We start from the raw sequence: 23,526 nt of genomic DNA on the forward strand, positions 1-23,526 counted from the left end.
ACAAAAAAAAGTATTAAACCCAGCTAGGACAGATTCTCTCTGCTACTGATTGGAATTTCCTGTCTCATATTTAGTTTAATTTGTTGCATTGATTTGTTCCATAAATGCAAACCGTTCACCATTAGGGCCTGATTTGAGAGGATGAATACAGCATTTGAATATTGGCCAAACATTTTGAAATGCATATGGTGCAAGATGAGATTTGTTGATTGAAGGCACAAGTCAAAGAAGCATAGTGGGTCTAATTGTGATGCATATGCCTGTGTATAAGCAGTTTGTTATTAAAATGAAAAAAAAAAAAGTATTTTATGGTATCTTATTAGGAGGGGGTCCGCGAATTTCATCAGAGATGTTTGGGGGTCCCTGGGGGGAAAAAGGTTGGGAACCACTGCTCTAGACTGATAAACTTCAAACCATGTGGGATTTTTTAACACCTAAGGGGGCCCATTTCACACCCCCACACACCCAGACACACACACAGACCCATACATATATTTTCAGAACATTACCTAACTCCTAGCCCCTACTAACTCAGATATATATGTTGACTGAATTACATTTTATTTATCCTAGAACCGTCATCTTTGTGTTGATTGAATATTTCATGCTGTGTGTTGCAAAGGGCCAGATTAAACTGAATATATATATGTATCGTTTGATATACCTTGTATATTATTTGTATATATACACGGAATATCCCTTTACCTGCGTACAAACCCCTCAGTTACAATTGGTCCTTCGAGCCGGAGGGTATCAGTGTAATATTTAATATAATATTAATATTAACCATGGCCAGCGGTGAACACTCCCCAAGCGGCTCCCCAAAGCTAGAACGCCCGCAGCGCAAACGTCAGCCACCTCAATATCTGGAGGAATTCGCTTTCGTTCTACCCCCTAGCTTATCTAAACAGACGTTAAATACGGATAAAGCGGATAGTCAAAGCATGTCCAATCCTATCGACTTGGCGACCCTGCCAGTAGAGACCCCAGTGGGTTCAGACCAAACTGACTCAACTCACGGGGGGGACCAGGTGGAACATGACATGACTATACCTCCAGACAGCGTCACCGGGATCGACCCCGGAGCGCTCCAGGATAAAGAAAGCGCTCCAGGGATAGAACCCGACACACAACCAAGTGAAGAGAACCGCGCCCAGGAGATAGACCTCGGAGCGCGCGAGGAGAACAGATCTCCAACAAGCCCTGTCAGAACCCGATCACCTCCGTCAGTGTCATCCCCCAGCGAGGCGGACAAGATACTGGCGCAAGCCTTGATCGCCACACTGACAGCCTCCACCGAAAGAGACCGACTTCAGGGTGAACGCGACCGGCTTCAAGCAAAGACGCTTAGTGAGCGCAAACGGAAAGAGAGCGCCTCCACGCGCAACAATTAAGCGAGCGCAAACACTCTGCAGCGGAAAGAGAGCGCCTTCACGCGCAACTCCAAGCGCAAGCCCTTAGTGAGCGCGAACACTCTGCAACCGAACGAGAGCGCTTCCAGGCGCAACAAAGGAGTGAAGACGACCGCATAAGACTGGAGGAGAGACGCCTTCAGACGGAAGAGAACATTGAAAGAGACCGCGCCAATGCACAGCGCGACGCCGCCAATGCACAGCGCGACGCCGCCAATGCCCAGCGCGAAGCAGAGCGCGACGCCGCCCATGCCCAGCGCGAAGCAGAGCGCGACCGGCTGCAGGCGCAGATGATAGAACAATTGATTGCCAGGGCGACACCCCCTCTCTCCGCACGGAGCTCCCGGAGATCATCACGACAAGGGTCTAGGGCACCATCCCCTACCCGACGAAGCGACCCGGGACCCGGCCAACAGGAGGATCCTGTCTACGTCTCCGACCCCCCTCCCCGACCGGTCCATACGAGACCCAGCCACCGGGAAGAACCGGCCTACGTCGCCGAGAGACTGACTAGAAGACTCCAGGACCTAGAAGAGGAAGAGGAAGAGGAGGAATGTCAAGCCCACCAGCAGCAACGTACTCTGGACCAAGAGGCCCAGTACAGCCCGGACCCCAGCCCAGAGTCACTGCACTACAAACCCCTGACCCAACTCACGGGTGAGTTTGACGTACAGTCAGCACCGAGGAACAGCACCTGGGTACCCGGCCTCTGGTACCCACCAAGTACCAACCCACGACAACACGTACGGGGAGACTCGCCCAGGAGGCCTCTTCCCCTACGCTCACCAATGTGCCAGCCATCCATGGCATCGTACCTTGGCACACCGACGTTCCCAGACTTTACGCGCAAGGACAGAGCACAGTACACAGAATTACGCATGTGCTTGGAGACTATGATGTCCGACGTCCCCGACGAGTCGTACAAATATGCCATCCTCCTCAAGCATCTCAAGGTGCCCAGAGCGCATAACATAGCGCTGGCATATTCCAACACAAGTACCCCATACTCCGCGGCTCTAGTGGCCCTCGACCAGCGTTATGGACGCATATGGGACTACGTGATACAAGAAATAAGAGATATCGACCGCCTCCCCCCAGCCAAAGACAATAGAGCACTAGATGACCTCTCTATCAAGGTACAATCCCTCGTGGGGATGCTGGGGTCCCAAAAGGAGAAGGGGAGACATGAACTATATGCAAACTCTAATGTGGAGCGAATACTGGAGAAGCTCCCTCCAGCCCCAGCCCGCCAAGAGCGTTTTCGGCGGCAGAGAGACCACCGCGACCCCAACGGCCCAGAAGCATCCCTCCTAGACCTAGCTGATTTCCTCGCCAGGGAGGTCAGCAGTCTACGACTGGACACATTCGTGTGGAGTGACTCTAGCCCTAGAGATGGACCGCGGAGGTTCAATGACAACCGCCGGTCCGTGACAGTTATGCACCAAGCCGAGGTTGAGCCACGGCAGACGAGCCACAACACCCACGCCAAGGGGGAGTGGAAGATTGTATGCCAGTACTGTGAAAAGGAACATTGGCTGTCTCAATGTGACACTTTCAAGAAGCTGACCGCTGACGAGGTGAGTCAGTGGATCAAAGCCAACCGCCGCTGCTTCCGCTGCGCGCGCAGCCATATGGCAGCTGAGTGCCGTTTGAAGAAGAGATGCAGCAAGTGCGACGGCGCCCACCTGGAGGTCCTGCACGACAGCAACAAGCGTCCGCCAGGAAACCAAAGTGGGCCCGTCACGGTGATGTATCAGGCCGAGGCGGTGGCACCACTACAGAAGATCCATAGGACCGCCCCCTGGTGTCCTGACTGCTACAGCAGACACTGGGAGTCACGGTGCTACTCGGACTACCGCGAGTCGGCACCACTACAGAAGATCCAAGGCAACCCACCAACAGGAGTGCTCCACATAGACCAGCATAGCGGGACCCCCCGAGTGCTCATCAAAGTGGTCAGAGTGCTCCTGAGTTACGAGGACATGGTCCTGGACACTTACGCCGTCCTAGACGATGGGTCTGAAAAGACTCTCCTCCTCGCTTCCGCCGCAGCCCAGTTGGGCCTGCGGGGTGCCAAAGGAACAATGACAATCCGTACCATTAGAAGAGACCGGAAGACCATAAAGGGTGAAAATGTCTCCTTCACGATAGCAGCGGTCGAGCAGCCCGAGAAGCAGTATAGCATCACTAACGTCTTCACCAGCCACGACATAGGCCTGTCACAGTACACCTACCCCATCCCACAGCTGATGGCGAAGTACGTGCACCTACGTCAACTACCTATACCGCTCATCGACGGCGCCACACCGACCCTGCTCATAGGCTCCGACCACGCGGACCTTTCTCCCAATTGAGGCGGCCCACATCGGACCCAAAGGATGCCCAGTCGCGGTTCAGACCCGACTGGGGTGGACGCTCCAGGGCCCCCTCTACGGACTTGACAGTCAAACCACGTCTACACGCTGCCTGCACACAAAGGTGAGCGACACCGGCCACTCTCTCGTACAGCCCGTTGAGAGGCTATTGACATTAGACGAGAGGCCTGTGAGAGAACCGTGGGCCCAAGAAGAGGGAGTTCCGAACTCCACCCCCCTCAGCTGCGCTCCAAGCGACGTAGCTGACCTCGAACCTAGCACCCCAAACGACTTCTTGATGGGGCGGCCGGAACCGGCCCCTCCTCAGACGGGGTACAGACCGAACAAGAGGAACAGACGGAGGATGTGGAGACACAGCCAAGCACAGATCAACCAGTCTCAGGCCCGCTTCCTCCTAAGCTCCCTACCATCCCTTCCAGCCCGTCAGAAGCGGGTCAAGGACAGGGACAACTTAAAAGTGGACACAGTCGTTATGATCATAGACCAGTCACTACCCCGAGCTGCGTGGCCGGCCGGCCGCGTAAGCAAAGTGATCACTGGTGCCGACGGAAAGGTCAGAGCGGCAGAAGTTATTGTCCAGGGACGGACCTACACCCGACCCGTGGCGAGGCTGATAGAGTTGCCAAGGCTCCCTGACTCCCCTGATGACGACCATGACCCACTGACTTTGTAGATTGCCCTACTCCCCACAACAGACATTGAGTAGTTGACAGGACTATTAATCTGTCTTCGCTTTAACTAATTAGGTGCGGACTAATTAGGAGGCGGCTGTTGCAAAGGGCCAGATTAAACTGAATATATATCGTTTGATATACCTTGTATATTATTTGTATATATACACGGAATATCCCTTTACCTGCGTACAAACCAGAGTAATATTCGCTCTCCTATTGGACAGCGACCCCAGGCGCCAACGACCAAGCCCCCAACGGCAAGTTCAAAGGCAACTCCGGGCATGTCGGTACATGCCCAGAGTCTGCGTAGTAATACGAGACAAGAACTGAGGTTGGGACTAGATATGCACCTTACGTATAAATACGGCGCAGGTGTAAACAGCAGTAGTCTTACCAAAACCTTAATACCTTCACCACGAGTCAACGTGCAGTGAAGTGAGCAACCTTGCATCTAAATAGAGCATTGAGAACCGCGTGCGAATAGAATGTTAAAGTCTCAGAGTTTAACGCAGTAACGTTGAGTTCGACTTAATCTAATGTGAAGTAATAGTCGATCATTTATTGTGTATCGTGCGGCTACAGTTCTTCAGTGACCAGCATTACCATCGGTTCGTCGTGTATTTAGCTAGTGAACTTATCCAGGCTGTGCGGCCTAAATCCGTGCCCACACCCGAGGAGTCCTAGGCGAGAACCGTTGGATATGTACACAGGAGAATCTACACCGGCGATTGCAGAACCATTTCTGGTTGGATTATATTGCTTTGGGACCGTGACCACCGGAGAAGAGCACCGTTGATTCCACTGTCGTTTGGGATTTAACCTTGTGAGGATCACCACTCGGGCCCGCCTCTTGGAAGGGGCTGGCTAGCTGTCGTCAATTCTATCGAGCATATTGGATTACAACTGTTGCTTTGTCTGCTGATCAAGGGAGTACATGCACCGGCTCCTGTATTTGGAGCCTCTTTATTCCTCGTTGACCCAGACTGTGTACCCGAACATTCCTCTACCCCTCCCGGCCTTACACCCCGGAGGGAACCCCCCAGTGTCTCCAGTTGGTACCGGTGTGGCCCATATAATTGCTATACCACAGGTGGCGTCAGCTTAGACCCATCCTAGTATTCCTACTATTCTCATTGACTTATGCTCTTGACTGACTTTACGTATGTTCTTCGCCATACAAGCGCGAGCCTAATTCTCAATCTGTAACCTAACGTTGCTTAATAATAATAAATAACCCTCCAATATAATTTATGTGTCAATGCCGTATTCTTGTGTGGGTGTTCACCATATATATTCATGTACTGTATGGCCAGTAATTAAAGTACATAACTAGTAGTGGTTTAATATATCACAATCTTTAATACAGTCAGGGTTTTGTAACCCCTCAGTTACACTGTGTGTAACTGTAGGATGTAATGCAGGTCACCGTACTAAACTTCTAAAATACATTTGTAATGAAGCACATTGTTTTATTTAACCTCTTTTCTTATCATTATGCAAACAGGTAAAAAAAACTAGGTTGATATGTCTGTTTTAAGTGTATAATTGACCCTCAGCCATTAAACAAGAAATTCAGAATTCAGTAGGATTATGTGTTATCATGTTCTTTACATTTACCATAGTTTCTGCTAAATATCCTGCAATATGTTTTCAGGTGACAATGATATAATTGCATATTGTCTACATTAGATACAAAGATGTATGCCTTGCATTGTTTAGAACAATACTATTTGCAAATATTATGGCTTTATAATATTTTATTTTCAGCTTTTATAGTTTCACAAACATACATCAAGACAAATCACAAACACAAAGAAAATAAAAAATAAATAAAAAGAACACAAACAGTATGTTGCCAGACACTGTCACATCAATGAACAAACATACACCATGTCAAATGCTATACACTAAGGACGCAAGGGGCTGATTCTCTGACATATATACACATACATATATATATACATATATATATATACACACATACATAGTAGTGTTGTCAATACATAGTACAGAAAATACACAGGAGGACATTGAGAAGCACTTATGTTCTAGCTAAGCATTCCAAAAAGGGACCCCATATCATTTCAAATTTGTTCAAGGTCTCAGACCTACTGTGACGAATGCTTTCCAGCTGCAGAGAGGAGACCATCTCAGTGAGCCACCTTTTAAAATTTGGAGACGACGTGTCTTTCCATTCCTTCAGGATAATTCTTTTGGCCACAGCCATACCAAACATCAGGGCCTCCTGCTCATTGTATGGTAATTCTGCAGTGTTAGCTGAACAGCCGAGTAAAGCTAGAAGGCAGTCTGGGGCAATCTCTCTTTTGTACGCCTTGGTATACCAGTCAAAAATGTCTACCCAGTACTTAAATAGCTTGGGACAAAACCAAAACATATGTGAAAGATTACCCTCTGCGGACATGCAACGATCACAGATAGGCGATACAGAGGGATAGATTCTATGCAGTTTGGTTTTAGAGTAATGTAGTCTGTGAATGACCTTAAACTGTATAAGTTGGACTCTGGCATTAATAGAACATTTATGTATCCTGCTAAGTCCCTCCTCCCACATCTCATCAGAGATTTCCATACTAAGCTCTGTGGACCATACATCTTTAATGTGGTCGGAGGAAGCCATAGATTGGACAGAGAAATATGAAACAAAATCAGAGATCAGGTGTTTTGAAACTGGTGATCGGCTCATGAGATTATAAAACTGGTAGTCAGCAGGACATGTCTCAAAGTCTGGGATATTACTGCGGACATAATTTCTAACCTGCAGGTAACGAAAGAAGTGTGAGCTTGTAAGATTAAACTTAGACTTAAGTTCGTTAAATGAGGCAAAGTGACGATCAACATATAGATATTTAATAGTGGCCAGTCCCTTTCCCTTCCATAATGAAAAAACAATATCAGATTGACTAGGGGGAAAATTATGGTTATCACATATTGGAGCATATGCCGAGGTTGAAGGTACTTTGAAAACCTTTTTGATTTGACTCAATATTCTCAGTGAGTTCCGAAGGATAAAATTGTTGAGAGCCATCTTATTAATCGTATCACACTTAGAAAATAACATTGCAGGAAGAGAGCTTTTTAGGTTCACATGCGCCTCCATGTCTAGCCACCTGGGGGCGTCCATGGCTACTGTAGCATCACCTATGAAGTAATCTTGCCAGAAGGTCATGGCCCTTGCATTAGCAGCCCAGTAGTAGTGCTGGAATACCGGCAGGGCCAGCCCCCCCATATGCTTTGGCTTCTGCAAGTGTGCTTTTGAAATACGATGTGCTTTATAGCCCCAGACAAATGGCAGAAGTATAGTGTCTATCTGTTTAAAGAAAGAGGCAGTCAAAAAAATAGGCACGCTCTGAAAAAGGTAAAGGAACCTGGGGAGAACCACCATTGTTATGACATTCACACGCCCCACCAAAGACACTGGCAAAATTCTCCACCTCTCCATATTTTTCTTCAATTTTGAGACCATTTCACCAAAGTTCAGTTTAAATAGGAGTTTGGGATCCTTTGGTATAACTACTCCCAGATAGGTGAAGTGGTCATATTCTATTTTAAAGGGTAAGCTGTCAGTAAAGGAAGAGTCTAGGCTCCCTGAGATGGGCATGAACACACTTTTCTCCCAGTTAATGGAGTAACCAGAGAAAGTACCAAACTGCCTGATTAAATCTAGGAGGCATGGGACGGAGGAGGCAGGATCAGCGAGATACAGGACCACATCATCCGCATATAGCGAAATACGGCTCTCATACTTTCCCAACTTTATTCCTGTGATGTTGGGATGACTCCTGATACTGATAGCCAGGGGTTCGAGGGCTAAATTGAACAGTAAGGGACTAATACAACATCCTTGTTGGGTGCCGCGATGGAGTGGGAAGGAGTCAGATCTATCAGAATTGGTAAGAATGGAAGCTCTGGGATGAGCATACAACATTCCAATAAGAGAACGAAACCTGTCACCGAAACCAAAGCGCTGGAGGACACTGAACATATATTTCCATTCGATCTGGTCGAATGCCTTTTCAGCGTCAAGTGATATGATCGCCGGCTTAGTGTCCTTTCTTTGGTTAGAGTACAATATGTTTAGTAATTTCCGAATATTAGAAAAAGCAAGCCTGCCAGGAATGAATCCCGTTTGGTCGGAGTGGACGAGAGATCCGACATGCTGAGCCAACCTAGTGGCCAACACCTTGGCAACTGTCTTTTGGTCAAAATTTAACAAACTTATAGGCCGGAACCCTGCTGGATCAGTCCCATCCCTACCTTTCTTGAGTAAAAGGCACACATTTGCTTCGTAAAGGGAGTCAGGGAAGACATTATTAGTGATAGAATGTTGAATCATTCTAAGAATTATTATGGCTGAATTACTCGTGTGTACCACAATATAGTTCCAATTCTTTCATGAAAGTTGTTTACCATGTAGTCATTTGAGATCATTGACCCCTCTTTTAGCTAGACCTGGCTCCATATGACTGCAACAACAAACACCTAATAATACACAAAAAGCAGCCTGAGACATATTTTCTGAACATTACATTTGAGGTGGAGCAAACTATATTGAATGGGTTTTTCGGGGTAAAAAAAGAGGATGGAAGGTATTGAGGGCCTACAGTTTCAAAGTTTTTATTTTAAAGTCCATTACAGACCTAGCTATCATAGAAGGCCTTTACCCAAACTCTGTGCTATTTCAGGATACTGTGACATAAATTGGGGTTAGATGTGTTGGTGAGGTTTGAACCATGCTAAATACGGTATTTGACCTATAAATGCATTATAAATGTAGGCCTAGCATTGATACATTAGATGGACATTCATGCTTTGAAGTGATCTATATCCAAAAATAAGTCTTAATTTAAGACAGATGAAATACACCTATTGAAACAGTTAAAACAGCTTGGACATACACACACATATTTTCTGAACTCTTTTTGTTGTTTTGTATCACAAACAGTGCTGTATTTGGAATCTGGTATGTCCTAAATGTATGGATGTAGCATTACTGTCTATCTGTATGTCATATATCCCCTGATGAATTGAAAATGGGGGACTCTGATGTAAACAAGACTAAAGTCTTTCTCTGATCTGTAACCTCTTAACCTTGTCAAATACTCATTTTCCTGTCAACATTGTATTAGTTTTACGAAATAAGAAATAATAACTATAGCTTCTCTGTAAACACCGTGTCCCAAACTGTCAAATAGTTGGTATTACACCATTTAGATTTAGTCATTTAGCTGACGCTTTTATCCAAATTATAATTATAATACAACTCTGTCAGCTGTGTAACAATATTCATCAAAGTGTTGCATGTTATAGTGTAGGTTAGTTTATTAGGACAAATGTATGTTTATGGGGATATTTTTTAAGAAAAAATACATTGTCAAAATCTTTGGTCAGATTATGTTCATGTGAACCCAGTGTGAACTAAAAATATGCTATGAGTATAATGTTCTACACTAACTTTCATGTTACAAAGATATAAACCAATTGTATTTGAATGTTTCCTGTAAATATGTCAGAGTTTTACTCTGAGTTTGCGTGTTCAAGTTCAAGTTCTTTAATAGTTGTCATACAGAAGTACAGAATACTTTCATACAAAATGCTTCTTACTGTTACGCTCCAGAGACTGTGCTAGACAAGATAGTATCAAATAACATAATAACATAATATAGCATGTAATTTAGAAGAAGAAAAATGACGTCTCAGTGTTCGGTATAGACATATGTACAATGTTCTGAGTTACCATATAATATACAATACTATGCAGTGTACTAATGTACAGTACTATCTAGTGCAAAGCAGAAATGGGATGAGGTACAATTTTAGGTACAATTTACAGTAAGGTGTACGAGTTGTAGTGCAATCCTTCATCCATAAATATAAAGTGTGGGGAGTGGGTGCTACAGTGTGTTTGTTTAAAGTGGGTGTGTGCTATAAAGTGTGTGGAGTGGGTGCTACAGTGTGTTTGTTTAAAGTGAGTGTGTGCGTGTGGATGTGTGTGCTATGTGCGTTTGGTGGTTGTTGTTGTGTAGTGTTCATTCATTGTTCGTTTAGCAGCCTGATGGCCTGGGGATAGAAGCTTCTTCTGAGTCTTTCTGTGCTCGCCTTGAGACTCCGGTATCGCTTGCCTGACCGCAGCAGTTCAAAGAGGCAGTTGTTCGGGTGACTGGAGTCTTTAATGATTATCTTAGCCTTGCCCTTGCAACGCTTGTTGTAAATGTTCTGGAGGGTGGGGAGCCCCCCTCCAATTGTGCGTTCGGCTGAACGTGTCACTCTTTGTAGTCTGCTTCGGTCTTGTGCAGTGCTATTCCCAAACCAGGAGGTGATGTTGCCGGTCAAGATGCTCTCTATTGTACATGAGTAGAAGTTCTTAAGGATCTTCTGACTGACTTGGAACTTCCTTAGGCGCCTGAGGAAGTAGAGGCGTTGTCGTGCCTTCTTCACAACACTGTCAATGTGTGTGGTCCATGTCAAGTCCTCGGATATGTAGGCTCCGAGGTACTTAAAGCTGTTGACTCTCTCAACCGGTGCCCCGTCGATGCTGAGGGGGCTGTAGTCCTTGACCCCCGACCTCCTGAAGTCCACAATCATCTCCTTTGTTTTGCTGACGTTCAGGGAGAGGCTGTTTTCCTGGCACCATCCCGCCAGGACCTTGACCTCTTCCAGGTAGGCCCTCTCGTCGTTGGCAGAGATCAGGCCCACCACCACTGTGTCGTCAGCAAATTTGATGATTGTATTGCTACTCCGCTGAGCCACACAGTCGTGTGTGTACAGGGAGTAGAGGAGGGGACTCAGAACACAGCCCTGGGGGGCCCCTATGTTGAGGGTGATGGATGAGGAGGTGCAGTTGCCTGCTCTCACCACCTGGGGTCTGCCAGTCAGGAAGTCCAAGACCCACTGGCAGAGGTCATAGCCCAAGCCCAGGTCCCTGAGCTTGGCTATGAGTATGGAGGGGACTATGGTATTGAATGCCGAGCTGTAGTCGATGAATAGCATTCTCACATAGTTCCCCTGCCTCTTGTCCAGGTGTGATGCTGCTGTGTGCAGCACATGGGCTATGGCGTCCTCCGTGGACCTGTTGGGGCGGTATGCAAATTGCAGGGGGTCCATGTTGATGGGGAGGGAGGAGCAGATGTAGCCCTTTACTAGCTTCTCAAAGCACTTCATGGCTATGGAGGTGAGAGCTACAGGGCGGTAGTCGTTGAGGCAAGCAGCATGTCCCCTAATCTTCACGCCACCATGCGGTGTTTTAGCACCTAAGAGGGCCCCTGTTCACACTCCCGAACAGAGACACAGAGCCTCACAGACAGATATTTTCTGTACTCTATATTTTCAGCACAGCTCTTTAAGCTATCACATATAACTTTTATACCGAATGTGAAGAAAAATACAAAACACTGTAATGCATCCTTTTTAAAAAGAATCTATTTTAAATAAAACGCTTCACAGGACCGTATTAACGATACATTCAAACCCTAGACCCCTGCAGGCTAATGAAATGGTTCGATTTGACACCCAAAGATCACTAAGGGAATACATTTGTATTTTCTGAACCTATACACTTATTCTGAAACTTTATTCTGAACATATACACTTATTCTGAAACTTTTTTCTGAACACAAGTGTCTAAAGATTGTGTCTTTATCCAAGAAACTAAAATATAGACACATTACATCAATATAACCAAAAGAAATGTTAAGGTTAAGTGTCTAAACACTCTCTTGCATTGGGCATTCTCCATGAAACTAAAATATAGGCACATTACATTTGTAATTTTCTGAACACAACTGTCTAAAGATTGTGACATTGTATTTTCTTAAAAAATATTCCCCTAACATGCATTTGGCTTTATCCAAGAATAGACACAAACATGCACATACACGCACAGCCACACCTTGGGGGCCGCAAGTTTTTTCTACAGAAAGGAGAAGTCGGACACGGTCGTAAATCTTTTGGAAATGACAGAAAGTGCATACAGTAGTTTCAGGCTCCCCCATTCGCTATCGTCATACTCCTCCTTTCTGTGACAGCGAAGGGGATGTCATAGCGCTGGTGTAGTGTCAGAACCACTCTAGTGTTTCTGAATGTCATTTCAGCCTACGGAGTGGAGACAGTCTACTGAGAGGGAGAGATATTCAGTCTACTGAGAGGTAGACAGAAACAGAGGGGAGACGCATGCCACTTGGGGTTGGTAGAAACCATACCACTTGGAAGAAAGCATTCTCTACTTAAACAGACACATTGTATTTTTCTTAATTCCTCCACACAAGTGTCTAAACACTCTCTTGCATTTATCCAAGAAAACACACACACACACACACACATTCTGAACACATACACTTATTCTTAAATCCCCTACACACATTTGAAATGTTTAGGTCCACATACATTTATTGTGAAGATAGATACATTGTATTTTTCTTAAAAATATTCCCCTACACATACATTCTGAAATGTTTAATCTGAAAATAAAAAAACCTTTATTTTGAAAAAAAAACTTTTATATCTGACAATAAAAAAAACGTTTATTTTTGAAACTTTTATTTTGAAAAAAATAAAATAAAAAAACTTTTATTTTGAAAAAAAAATCTGAAACCGGATGTCCCCGCCCTTACAACCCCTCCCCTTCCGAAACCGGATGTCCCGCCTCCTAAACCGGATGTCCCGCCGCCTTGAACCTCTCGACCAATCAGAGAAGCCCTAAGGGGTCATAAATCTTCTCAAAAAGGGGGCGTGGTTACAATCCATCAAACTTGGATATATCCCCTTATAAGGTATGACATACCCGGAAGTCCCGCCTCCTTAAACCTCTCGACCAATCAGAGGGCTCAAAAGTTCAAAACTTTCCATATATGCCCTTATAAGGTCTGACAGAATGTGCATCCCTAATCTCTCTCTGATGTTAACGGAATAGATCAGAACATAGGTAGAGGGGTCTCACACCCTTGGGGTGGGCCACTGAGCGCGGTACAAATGGGACCGTCTGGGTGGCGCCCTCTTTTCATGTTTTAGATCGACACGCATACCTACCCCCTCTTCTGGAGTGGGCATGTGGTTAGGGCACGGGACTGGTTCTGGTCGCGCTGGTCCAGGTCAGTTAACCCGTTGTCCCCCGGGAATGCAGATCTGCTGTTCTGGTACCCTGAGAAACTTGTGTTTTTTTCGGGGGGAAAAATGCCGGGTCGGCCCGGGTGTCACAGGGTTAGGCGTTATGGAGACCCTTTGTTGGGTACATGTTGTACTCTGCACTATCGTAATGGCTTACGGCCATACCAACCTGAGCGTGCCCGATCTCGTCCGATCTCGGAAGCTAAGCAGGTTCGGTCCTGGTTAGTACTTGGTTGGGAGACCGCCTGGGAATACCAAGTGCGGTAAGCTTAGGGCTGGTTCTCCATTCTTTTCGCTCCTCTCTCACGCGTGGCGAAGAGGGGGCTGTTGGGGAGGTCTTTTGGACCTCCTCTGGTAACCCTGTGTGCTTCCCGAGCCGCCGGGCCCGGTCCGAAGTAATGTTTCGTCGACCCGTAGGCCTGGAATAACCCTTTTTTGAAAACTGAAACACTTGTACTGCGGTATAGCCAGTGTATACCCGCAGGTGTGTTTTGGAGTTTTTTCTTGAGGGGTTATAGGAACAACCACCGTCTGTGTACCGAGAGGGTGGTTGATTCCCTGGTGTGTTGGAGCAGAGTCAACTCCCGGGTTACCCGGTTGAGTGTGCCCCTGCACGTTCATGACGTCTGCCAATCGTGTCAGCCTTCTCTGCCTCGACCCCTCTGGGTGTTTTTTTTTTAATGGAGGCTTTGTCATGGTGCTCAACAACGCCAGCATACGCCCCTTCCGCCGGGGGGGCTGTTTTCAGTTGACCCCTTTGGAGCCTGTCTCGTCCGCAGTGCTCCAGGCTCAGGCCTACAGCCTGCTGCCTGGTTTCCCCGGTGCGCTGCCTGCTTTCGTTGGTTAACTTTTTTGAGTGCTTTAGGGCCATGCTGACTGCCTGTGTTGCAGGGTCAGTGTGCCAGGCGGTGTACTATTGGGGGGAAAGGGCCCGCTCTTGGAGGGGCCCAGTCCGAATACGCTGGCGATGTGGGGGGTGGTGTCACTAAGTGACCGTCTGGTGGGGTCTTGATGCCTGGCGTCATTGACCTCTCCGGGCCCCCGTTTTCCAGGGGATCCAGTCCCTTGAGTGGGTCTGGGTCTTCCTTCGCGCTCCGCTGCTACGGCCTTGCCACGGGGTTGAGTTTGCTCTTGACCCCGTGATTTTGGGGGCAGTAACGAGGGTTGTTCCTTCCGTTTGTTCCCTGGTGGCATGCGGGTTGTGCGTGTGCGTAGTCGTGGGGTCAAGCCACGGTCTGCTCACCCTGTGCGTTGAGTTGCTTGAGTTCCTCTTCGCACGGTCGGATCCGTCTCCCTCCCGTCCTCCAATAGGGAGGCTATTCCTCCATTAGGGAGGGTCGGGGGGTTCGGTCCTCCCCGGTCTGATGGTTGTGGGGGGCCTCAGCGGGGTACATTTGTCGAGCTTTGGCTCCCGCTCAGCTCCTGTTATGCAACTGATGCTGAGCGGAGCCATAATGAAATAGAACGTAAGGTTATGTATATAACCAAGTTCTATGAATTATGGTGACGCTCAGCATCAGGACGCCGCTGCGGCCCTTGATCTTTCATTGTGGTGAAATTTGTTGGGAAGGAGATGAGTGTGTGGCCCCACCCCTGCTTATGTAGGCAGCAGATGGGGGTGTGGTCAGATGGATGTTGGTATGTAAAGGTACATTTTGAAATGTATTCAGTGCATATCCACTGAAGCGAGATATATGCAACTGATGCTGAGCGTCACCATAATTCATAGAACTTGGTTATATACATAACCTTACGTTAACCCTTTCACTACCACACTACAGAAGGTTAACCATTTCACTACCACACTACAGAAGGTTATATATCGTACTTGGCTTATCGCGTCCCGCTCTTAAGCCTATCGAGATACACCTCATCTCATGTACCTATTGTACTCCATCACGAATAAAAAACACATACACCCACACCCGCCGGGTCCCGCCTCTATGGAGGCGCAGCCTATAAGACAGTAGGCATGGTCACCAATACACTCTTCCTCTATTTTCGTTTCCATCATAACGGATGCAGTGCACCTTATGTTAACTAGTTGTTATGAAAAGATTAGAGAAATTGCGTAATGTTGAAAGCTTACCGGAGGTTTGCTTACCCCTGGCATCTTCGAGGCATGTTTCAGCGACACGTCGGGCCTGTGCTGATGTTTCCTCATCTGACGGCGGCAGACCAAGGGGCAGCGTACAAGGTTTGGCTATCGAGCCGGCTTGTACAAAGGTAGGCCCTGTGTCATTAGGCATCAATGTTGGTATTGGTAATGCTGTGGAGTATGTTTCGGCGCCAGGGCCGGGGTGGCTTGGTGATCGTTCCACTGCAGTGGACGTTTTCCTGGCAATCCTGGAGCACGCTGCTAACGCTAATGCTACTAATGCTACTACTGCTAATGCTAACGTTGACGCTGAAATGGGTCGCTGTTCTAATAATCCCCGCAGCGGGACATTTCCGCTTTTCCCTCCTCCTCCTCTTTACGCCCGCTTCATTGATGAAGGTCAGTCGGTTGTTAATGTGGGGGGTTTCGCTGAGTCCTATTTACCTTTTTTACGGGTAAACGGGCTAACAACAGGGTGCAGGCCGGGTGTACCGTGGCTACGTAGCCAGGTAGCTTTGTTCCTGTGCCTCATGTCTCACCCGGCCGATGCTTGACAGCGAATCGGCTCGGAGGGTGGCAGTATGGACGGATGAGTGTTATACTGCTGCAGGATGGTATTTAGCGGCGGCCAGTGTTATGGCTCAGCTGGCTAGTTTCCTATCCACATTGGCGTCGGGTAGTAGGACTATGGGTCCAGCCGACATTGTAAACATGTTGCATGTTTGTGGTGTTATAGAGATCTTGACTCAGTCGCAAGCTATAACTGCGGGGAGGATTAGGATGCTATCAACGTTTGTTGTTAGGCATGTTTGGTTGGAGCAATCTCCTCTTGGGGAAGAAGTTTTCTCTCCTCACGACTCCTTTTTCCACAGAAAGTCTTTTTGGTCATTCTGTGGAGGCGCAGGCGGTTGTTGATCTGGGTCCTACACCGCCTCACGCTGTGCAGCCAGAGGTGGGAGCACGGTCTCGTCAACGACTGTGGCGAGATCCTCGACAGGCGGCCATGTTTCCCCCGCCAGTGGTGCCCTGGGTGGAGAGTCAACAGGGTTCCACAAGGCCGACAGCCTTGGCGGCCGAGGGATCGGCCATTTTGGGTGAATTCGAGTTTGGTGAAACAAGCCGTCGTCACTTTGCTGCGAGCAGCCCGCTCCCCGTTCAATCCTCTCTCTGTTACCCACGGAAGCGGGGCTCTGATCGTTCTCCTTTGGCTGCGGGCCGCGAACCTTCCTTGAAGCGCATGCGGCCCCATTCTTCACTTCTCATGGGGACAGGGGCTGACACCCAGTTGATGGCTGAGCCTGGGTCTGTCCGTGAGAATGTTCTGTCGCGTGGCTCCTGCACCACACGTTGTGTGATGGATGAGCCTGGTGTTACAGCTGCCACTAGCTACAGTGGTCAGCAGGGGGACTCGAGACCTCTTCTGTTGAATGTACAGCAAGGGTTACCCCAGCCTTGCCTTCGTCAGGCGGGGTATCGCGCTGATGCCTCCCACTCCCGTCACAGCGGCAGTGGTCTGCAAAGAAGAGGCGAGCGTGATTTGGGTGGTAGCAATATCACTGCAGGGCTTCGGCGTGTAGGAGCCCATGGGGTCCTCATGCCTTGCGTGTCTAGCTGCGGAACAACTCCTCAGCATGCGCTAGAGGGGTGTTCAGGGGGGGGGGTGTGTCAACCAGTTTGATGACAGCTTCTCCTGTATCAAACTGGCCCTTTCTGTCGAGGTCCCCCCTTGGGTGCGTCGCACAGCGGGAGGGACCGGGCCAACTATCTACTGTTCCTTGCGGCCCAGCGTCAGTTGACGGCGGGTGCGCTGTGGGATTATTTTCACATATGGCGACAGGAATGCCGTTTGGTGGGGTGGATAGAGAGAACGTTGAGGGAGGGGCTTGTTTTGCAGTTCGCACAACCCCACCCTCCGTTCTCAGGTTTGGTGCCGACCCTATTGTCAGGGTCAGACGCAGTGACAGCCCTGGCCGACGAGATCCAATCTCTGTTGGTGTAGCAGGCCGTCGTTGTGGTTCCGAGAGAGGATGCGATGTCAGGCGTCTACTCCCGTTATTTTCTGGTACCCAAGAAAACAGGGGGGGTCAGACATATACTGGATCTGTCCGCGTTCAATCGTTTGATTGTAGCGAGACCGTTCAGAATGTTGACCGTCAAACTCCTTCTGCTTGCTGTCAGAAGGGGAGACTGGTTCACCTCCATCGACCTGAAGGATGCGTATTTTCACATCCCGATTTTCCCTCCTCACAGGAAGTTCCAACGGTTCCTGTTTCAGGGCGTAGCGTACGAGTACCAGAGGTTGCCGTTCGGCTATTCTCTGGCTCCCCGCACATTCACCAAGTGCGTGGCGACTGCGCTGGAGCCTTTACGTCGTCGGGGGATACGAGTTCTATTCTATCTCGACGACATTCTACTCCTCAGTCGTTCGGAGGAGGTTGCCAGGTCTCATACCAGGCTGGTGGTGGAATTCCTCACCAGGCTGGGTTTTGCTGTGAATTGGAAGAAGAGTACGCCTCTTCCCAGTCAACAGGTGGAGTACTTGGGCTTGACGTTGAGGTCGAGGCCCATGATTGTAACCCTCTCGGAGCAGCGCTGGGTGTCTATCCTTCGCGCGCTCTGGGGTTTCCGTCTGGGAGGGACGGTCACGGCGCTGCAAGTGATGCGTCTGCTCGGCATGATGGCATCTGCTCACACGTGGTTCCTCTTGGCCTCCTCTTCATGAGGAGGATACAGAGGTGGTTTTTCTCTATGAGAATAGATCCGGTGAGGGACAAATGGAAACGGTTGACGGTTCCTTTGTCGATATGGGGAGATCTCGCCCACTGGAGGAGGCTGGGTATCCTCACCATTGGGGTCCCCATGGGCAGCAGGCGCTCACACGTCACGGTCTTCACCGACGCCTCTCTCACGGGTTGGGGAGGGACGTGTCGGACCCACGCAGTGGGGGGCAGCTGGACGGAGGTTCATGCTGGCCCATCTACCCCGCACATCAATGTGTTGGAATTGAAGGCGGTCCTCCTGGTCCTCAAACGGTTCGACCACCTGGTGGTAGGCGAGCACGTTTTGGTCAGGACAGACAGTATGATGGCAGCGGCGTATATCAACAGGCAGGGTGGGACTCGTTCCATCCGCCTGCTCCGGGCGGCGGTCGAACTTTGGCTATGGGCATCCCGCAGGCTGCACAGTCTGAGGGCGCTCCACATTCCTGGTACAGAGAATATGGGCGCGGATATGATGTCTTAGTGTCATAGTCAGACAGATCTGGGATCGGTTCGGGGAGGCCTCGGTAGATCTGTTTGCGTGCCGACGCTCTCACAAGTGCCCCTTGTGGTTCTCGGTCAGTCGAGCAGATCATCCCCCCTTGGGGGTGGATGCCTTCTCGACCATTCCATGGCCACCCGGTCTTCTGTACGCCTTTCCTCCTGTACAGCTGTTGGGTCAGCTGTTGGAGCGGATATGGAGGGAGCGCAGGACGGTGATTCTGGTCGCGCCGGACAGGGGCACGGCAGTGTGGTTCCCGGTCTTGATCCAGCTTCTAGTCGCTCCTCCTTGGGTCATTCCTTGGTCGGCGATGGCCCTCTCACAGCACAACGGGTCACTGTTCCAGTACCCGATGTTGGGCCAACGACTGTTGGTGTGGCTGGTGGGAGGGTGAGTCTGGAGGGGATGGACCTTTCTGTGGTTGATACCATCCGGAATGCACATGCTCCCTCCACTGTCGCGCTTTACGCGGGCAGATGGCGTATGTTCCAAGAGTGGTGTAAGGCGGGAGGCTGGGACCCAGTCTCCTGCCCCCTGGATACTGTCCTGCGTTATCTCCAGTCTCTCCTTGGTAGACTGTCGGCTTCGACGGTGAGGGTATATGCGGCGGCTATATCCTCCTATCATGAGGGGTTTGAGGGGAATGTCTTGTTCAGCCACCCTCTCGTGAAGCGTTTCCTGCTTGGCGCTCGACGCGTTAAGCCGGTGCAACACTCCTTGGCTCCGACTTGGGATCTTCAATTGGTCCTCGGTCGGTTGTCCTTGGCCCCGTTTGAGCCGCTCGAGCAGGCGCCGTTGGGACAGCTGTCTTTCAAGACCGCGTTCCTGCTGGCTGTCACCTCTGCTAAACGCGTGAGTGAGCTCTGTGCTCTTTCGGTACGTCCAGAGTGCCTGTCTTTTCGGGCCGATTGCGGTGCCACTCTGCGACCTAATCCTGCTTTCATGCCTAAGAATATCCGGAGTTCCTTCCGCTCCCGGGATATTGTGGTTCAGGCGTTTCGTCCTCCTCCTCACGCTAGTGAGTTAGATGCGGGCCTTCACCTGTCATGTCCGGTCCGTGCTTTGGGAATTTACCTCAGCCGTACTCAGGACCTCAGGGTTACCGATCAGCTTTTTGTCTGTCACGGTGGTTCTCGTACCGGTAAGGCACTGTCGAACAAACGCCTGTCCCATTGGTTGTGCGAGGGCATTGCCCTCTGCTACACGTTGGCTGGGCAGGATCCCCCTGGAGGCATCAGGTCGCACTCCACTCGTGGGGTGGCTGCCTCTGCCGCTCTCCTGGGTGGGGCCTCGGTGGAGGACATCTGTGCTGCTGCTTCATGGTCCTCCCCGGGCCCCTTTGTAAGGTTTTACCTCATGGACATGACCGGGGGTTCTGTCTCCCAGACGGTTCTGGGGTCTGTGGCCTTTCCTGCTTCCCATCCTTTGGTAGGGTAGCAGGAGTGTGTGGGTATGGGCCACAGTATGTAGGTCACACGTGGTTCCGCCTGTGCTGTGTGTTTAAGGGGTTCTAGTTCCCTCTCGCTCGCACTCAGGTGGAGTTGACTGCGCCCCCCCTTCATTAGGAAGGATGGGGTGACGGGGCTCCCCGAACCCCTTGATGTGGACTTACGGGTCCTCAGGGGGTGCATCTGTCGGGCCTCGCGTCCGCTCTAACCCATATCTCGATAGGCTTAAGAGCGGGACGCGATAAGCCAAGTACGATATATAACGGTAGGTTATGTATATAACCTAGTTATATGAGTACTGGCTGAGCGTCCCGCTCTTAAGTGGCCCTGAGTCCCCTTGAGGGGTCTTTTACTGGAAACGGGATTTTGGCGAGGAAGAGTGTATTGGTGACCATGCCTACTGTCTTATAGGTTGCGCCTCCATAGAGGCGGGACCCGGCGGGTGTGGGTGTACGTGTTTTTTATTCGTGATGGAGTACAATAGGTACATGAGGTGTATCTCGATAGGCTTAAGAGCGGGACGCTCAGCCAGTACTCATATAACTAGGTTATATACATAACCTACCGTTAACTCTTCCACTACCACACTACAGAAGGTTAACCCTTCCACTACCACACTACAGAAGGTTAACCCTTTCACTACCACACAGCAGACGGTTAACCCTTCCACTACCACACTACAGAAGGTTAACCCTTTCACTACCACACAGCAGACGGTTAACCCTTTCACTACCACACTACAGAAGGTTAACCATTTCACTACTGTACCACACTACAGAAGGTTAACCATTTCACTACCACACTACAGAAGGTTAACTCTTCCACTACCACACTACAGAAGGTTAACCCTTTCACTACCACACTACAGAAGGTTAACCCTTTCACTACCACACTACAGAAGGTTAACCCTTTCACTACCACACTACAGAAGGTTTACTCTTCCACTACCACACTACAGAAGGTTAACCCTTTCACTACCACACTACATAAGGTTAACAATTTCACTACTGTACCACTCTACATAAGGTTAACCCTTTCACTACCACAATACAGAAGGTTAACCCTTTCACTACCACACAGCAGAAGGTTAACCCTTTCACTACCACACTACAGAAGGTTAACCCTTTTAAAGAATTACAACGCCTGCATAAATTGGCAGAATGTATGGGATAATATTCCACTAACCTCTCGTAATTATAATAACCAATTAACTCATTACAAAATGATACAAAGATTTTATCTGTCACCCAGGAAACTCTGTCAAATAAAAATATTACAAAGTCCTCTATGTGCTTTATGTCCGCAAAAAGTTATAGGAACATACATACATACATATGATGTGGGAATGTCCGGGAGTGCTCGCTTTTTGGGCCAAGGTTGCATTATTTCTCACTAATATAACGGAGATAAACATACCTTGTTTGCCACACATTTTATTATTAAATGATGATTCATCTCTAAAAACACCTCACAAAAAGAGAGTGTTTCTGGCCGGTTTAACGGCAGCAAAGAAAATGCTCGTAATGAGATGGAAACCACCCCATAGTCTCAATATTTACCGTTGGAAACTGTCCTTCTACGAAGTATTGAGATTAGAGGCATCCAGTGCTAGAGCACAGGGAGCAAGGACAGAATCGATCCAAATATTACTTACTGCAGCCCAGAAGGTAAAATCAGTACTCCACTAGGTTGAACACTTGTACCTTGACACCAGAGAATGAAAAATCATGTTGCTGTTGTTTCCATTTATCTTTTCCATTTATCTTTTCCTTTTCTGTTTACTGCTATAATTTGTTGTGGTTGTTTCTAAATTGTATTGTATTTTTCCCTATTACTTGGTTATCTAACAAACATAATTATGATTTATTTTCTAATTAAGAGTATCCTATACATGTATGCATCAAGGTTTCCCCCTCTCCTAAAATGGGCTGTCTCGCAGCCACAGGACCGCCAGAACGGAGGAAAAGACTGTCACAACTGCAACAGGCAGGCTACACAGTATATGAATATACTGACGGACAATCTATACTGAAAAGACACTTTTTATGCCACTGTGTGAATTAATATGAAATGCTGATGTGAATGTCCTTCCTCTGAACTTGTTTAAAAAAAAAAAAGACAAAATAAAAAGTTGGTCACAAAAAAAAAAAAAAAAAAAAGTTAACCCTTTCACTACCACACTACAGAAGGTTATACCTTTCACTACCACACTACAGAAGGTTAACCATTTCACTACTGTACCACACTACAGAAGGTTAACCCTTCCACTACCACACTACAGAAGGTTAACCCTTTCACTACCACACTATATAAGCTTAACCCTTTCGCTACCACACTACAGACGGTTAACCCTTTCACTACCACACTACATACGCTTAACCCTTTCGCTACCACACTACAGAAGGTTAACCCTTTCACTACCACACTACAGAAGGGTAACCATTTCACTACCACACTACAGAAGGTTAACTATTCCACTACCACACTACAGAAGGTTAACCATTAACCATTTCACTACCACACTACAGAAGGTTAACTATTCCACTACCACACTACAGAAGGTTAACCATTTCACTACTGTACCACACTACAGAAGGTTAAGCCTTCCACTACCACACTACATAAGCTTAACCCTTTCGCTACCACACCACAGAAGGTTAACCCTTTCGCTACCACACTACAGAAGGTTAACCCTTTCACTACCACACTACATAAGCTTAACCCTTTCACTACCACACTACAGAAGGTTAACCATTTCACTACTGTACCACACTACAGAAGGTTAACCCTTCCACTACCACACAGCAGAAGGTTAACCCTTTCACTACCACACTACAGAAGGTGAAATGGTTACACAGAGAGGCTGTGCGCTTCACAGAGAGTGGGTTTCAGCAGCAGGACGGTGCTGAGACAACGTTACTCACACACTGTGCCGGATTTGGCGTGGGACTCGAAGATCAGCACTCCTGCCAGCTCCCGCTTCACCTGAGAGGGAGGGAGAGGGAGAGGGAGAGAGAGAGAGAGAGAGAGAGAGAGAGAGAGAGAGAGAGAGAGAGAGAGAGAGAGAGAGAGAGAGAGAGAGCAGGGGACATGAATCACTCGTAGGGGGGGAGGACCTCCCACTCATCTCCACCTGAG

General features: G+C 48.4%; 1 protein-coding gene across 1 annotated transcript in view; it reads right to left on the bottom strand.

Moving 5' to 3' along the window:
* LOC311248455 (rap guanine nucleotide exchange factor 4-like) overlaps positions 1-23,526 on the bottom strand; it is a gene marked incomplete at both ends in the record, with an annotated part of 251,337 nt that overhangs the window by 112,427 nt on the left and 115,384 nt on the right. Inside the window, one exon of the mRNA XM_084339331.1 lies at positions 23,313-23,373. Coding sequence (XP_084195457.1) covers positions 23,313-23,373 — 61 coding nt within the window. The remainder of the gene's footprint in view (positions 1-23,312; positions 23,374-23,526) is intronic.

This window comes from Notolepis coatsorum, assembly GCF_963971535.1.
Source record: "Notolepis coatsorum genome assembly, contig: SCAFFOLD_184, whole genome shotgun sequence".
NCBI classification, from domain to species: domain Eukaryota; kingdom Metazoa; phylum Chordata; class Actinopteri; order Aulopiformes; family Paralepididae; genus Notolepis; species Notolepis coatsorum.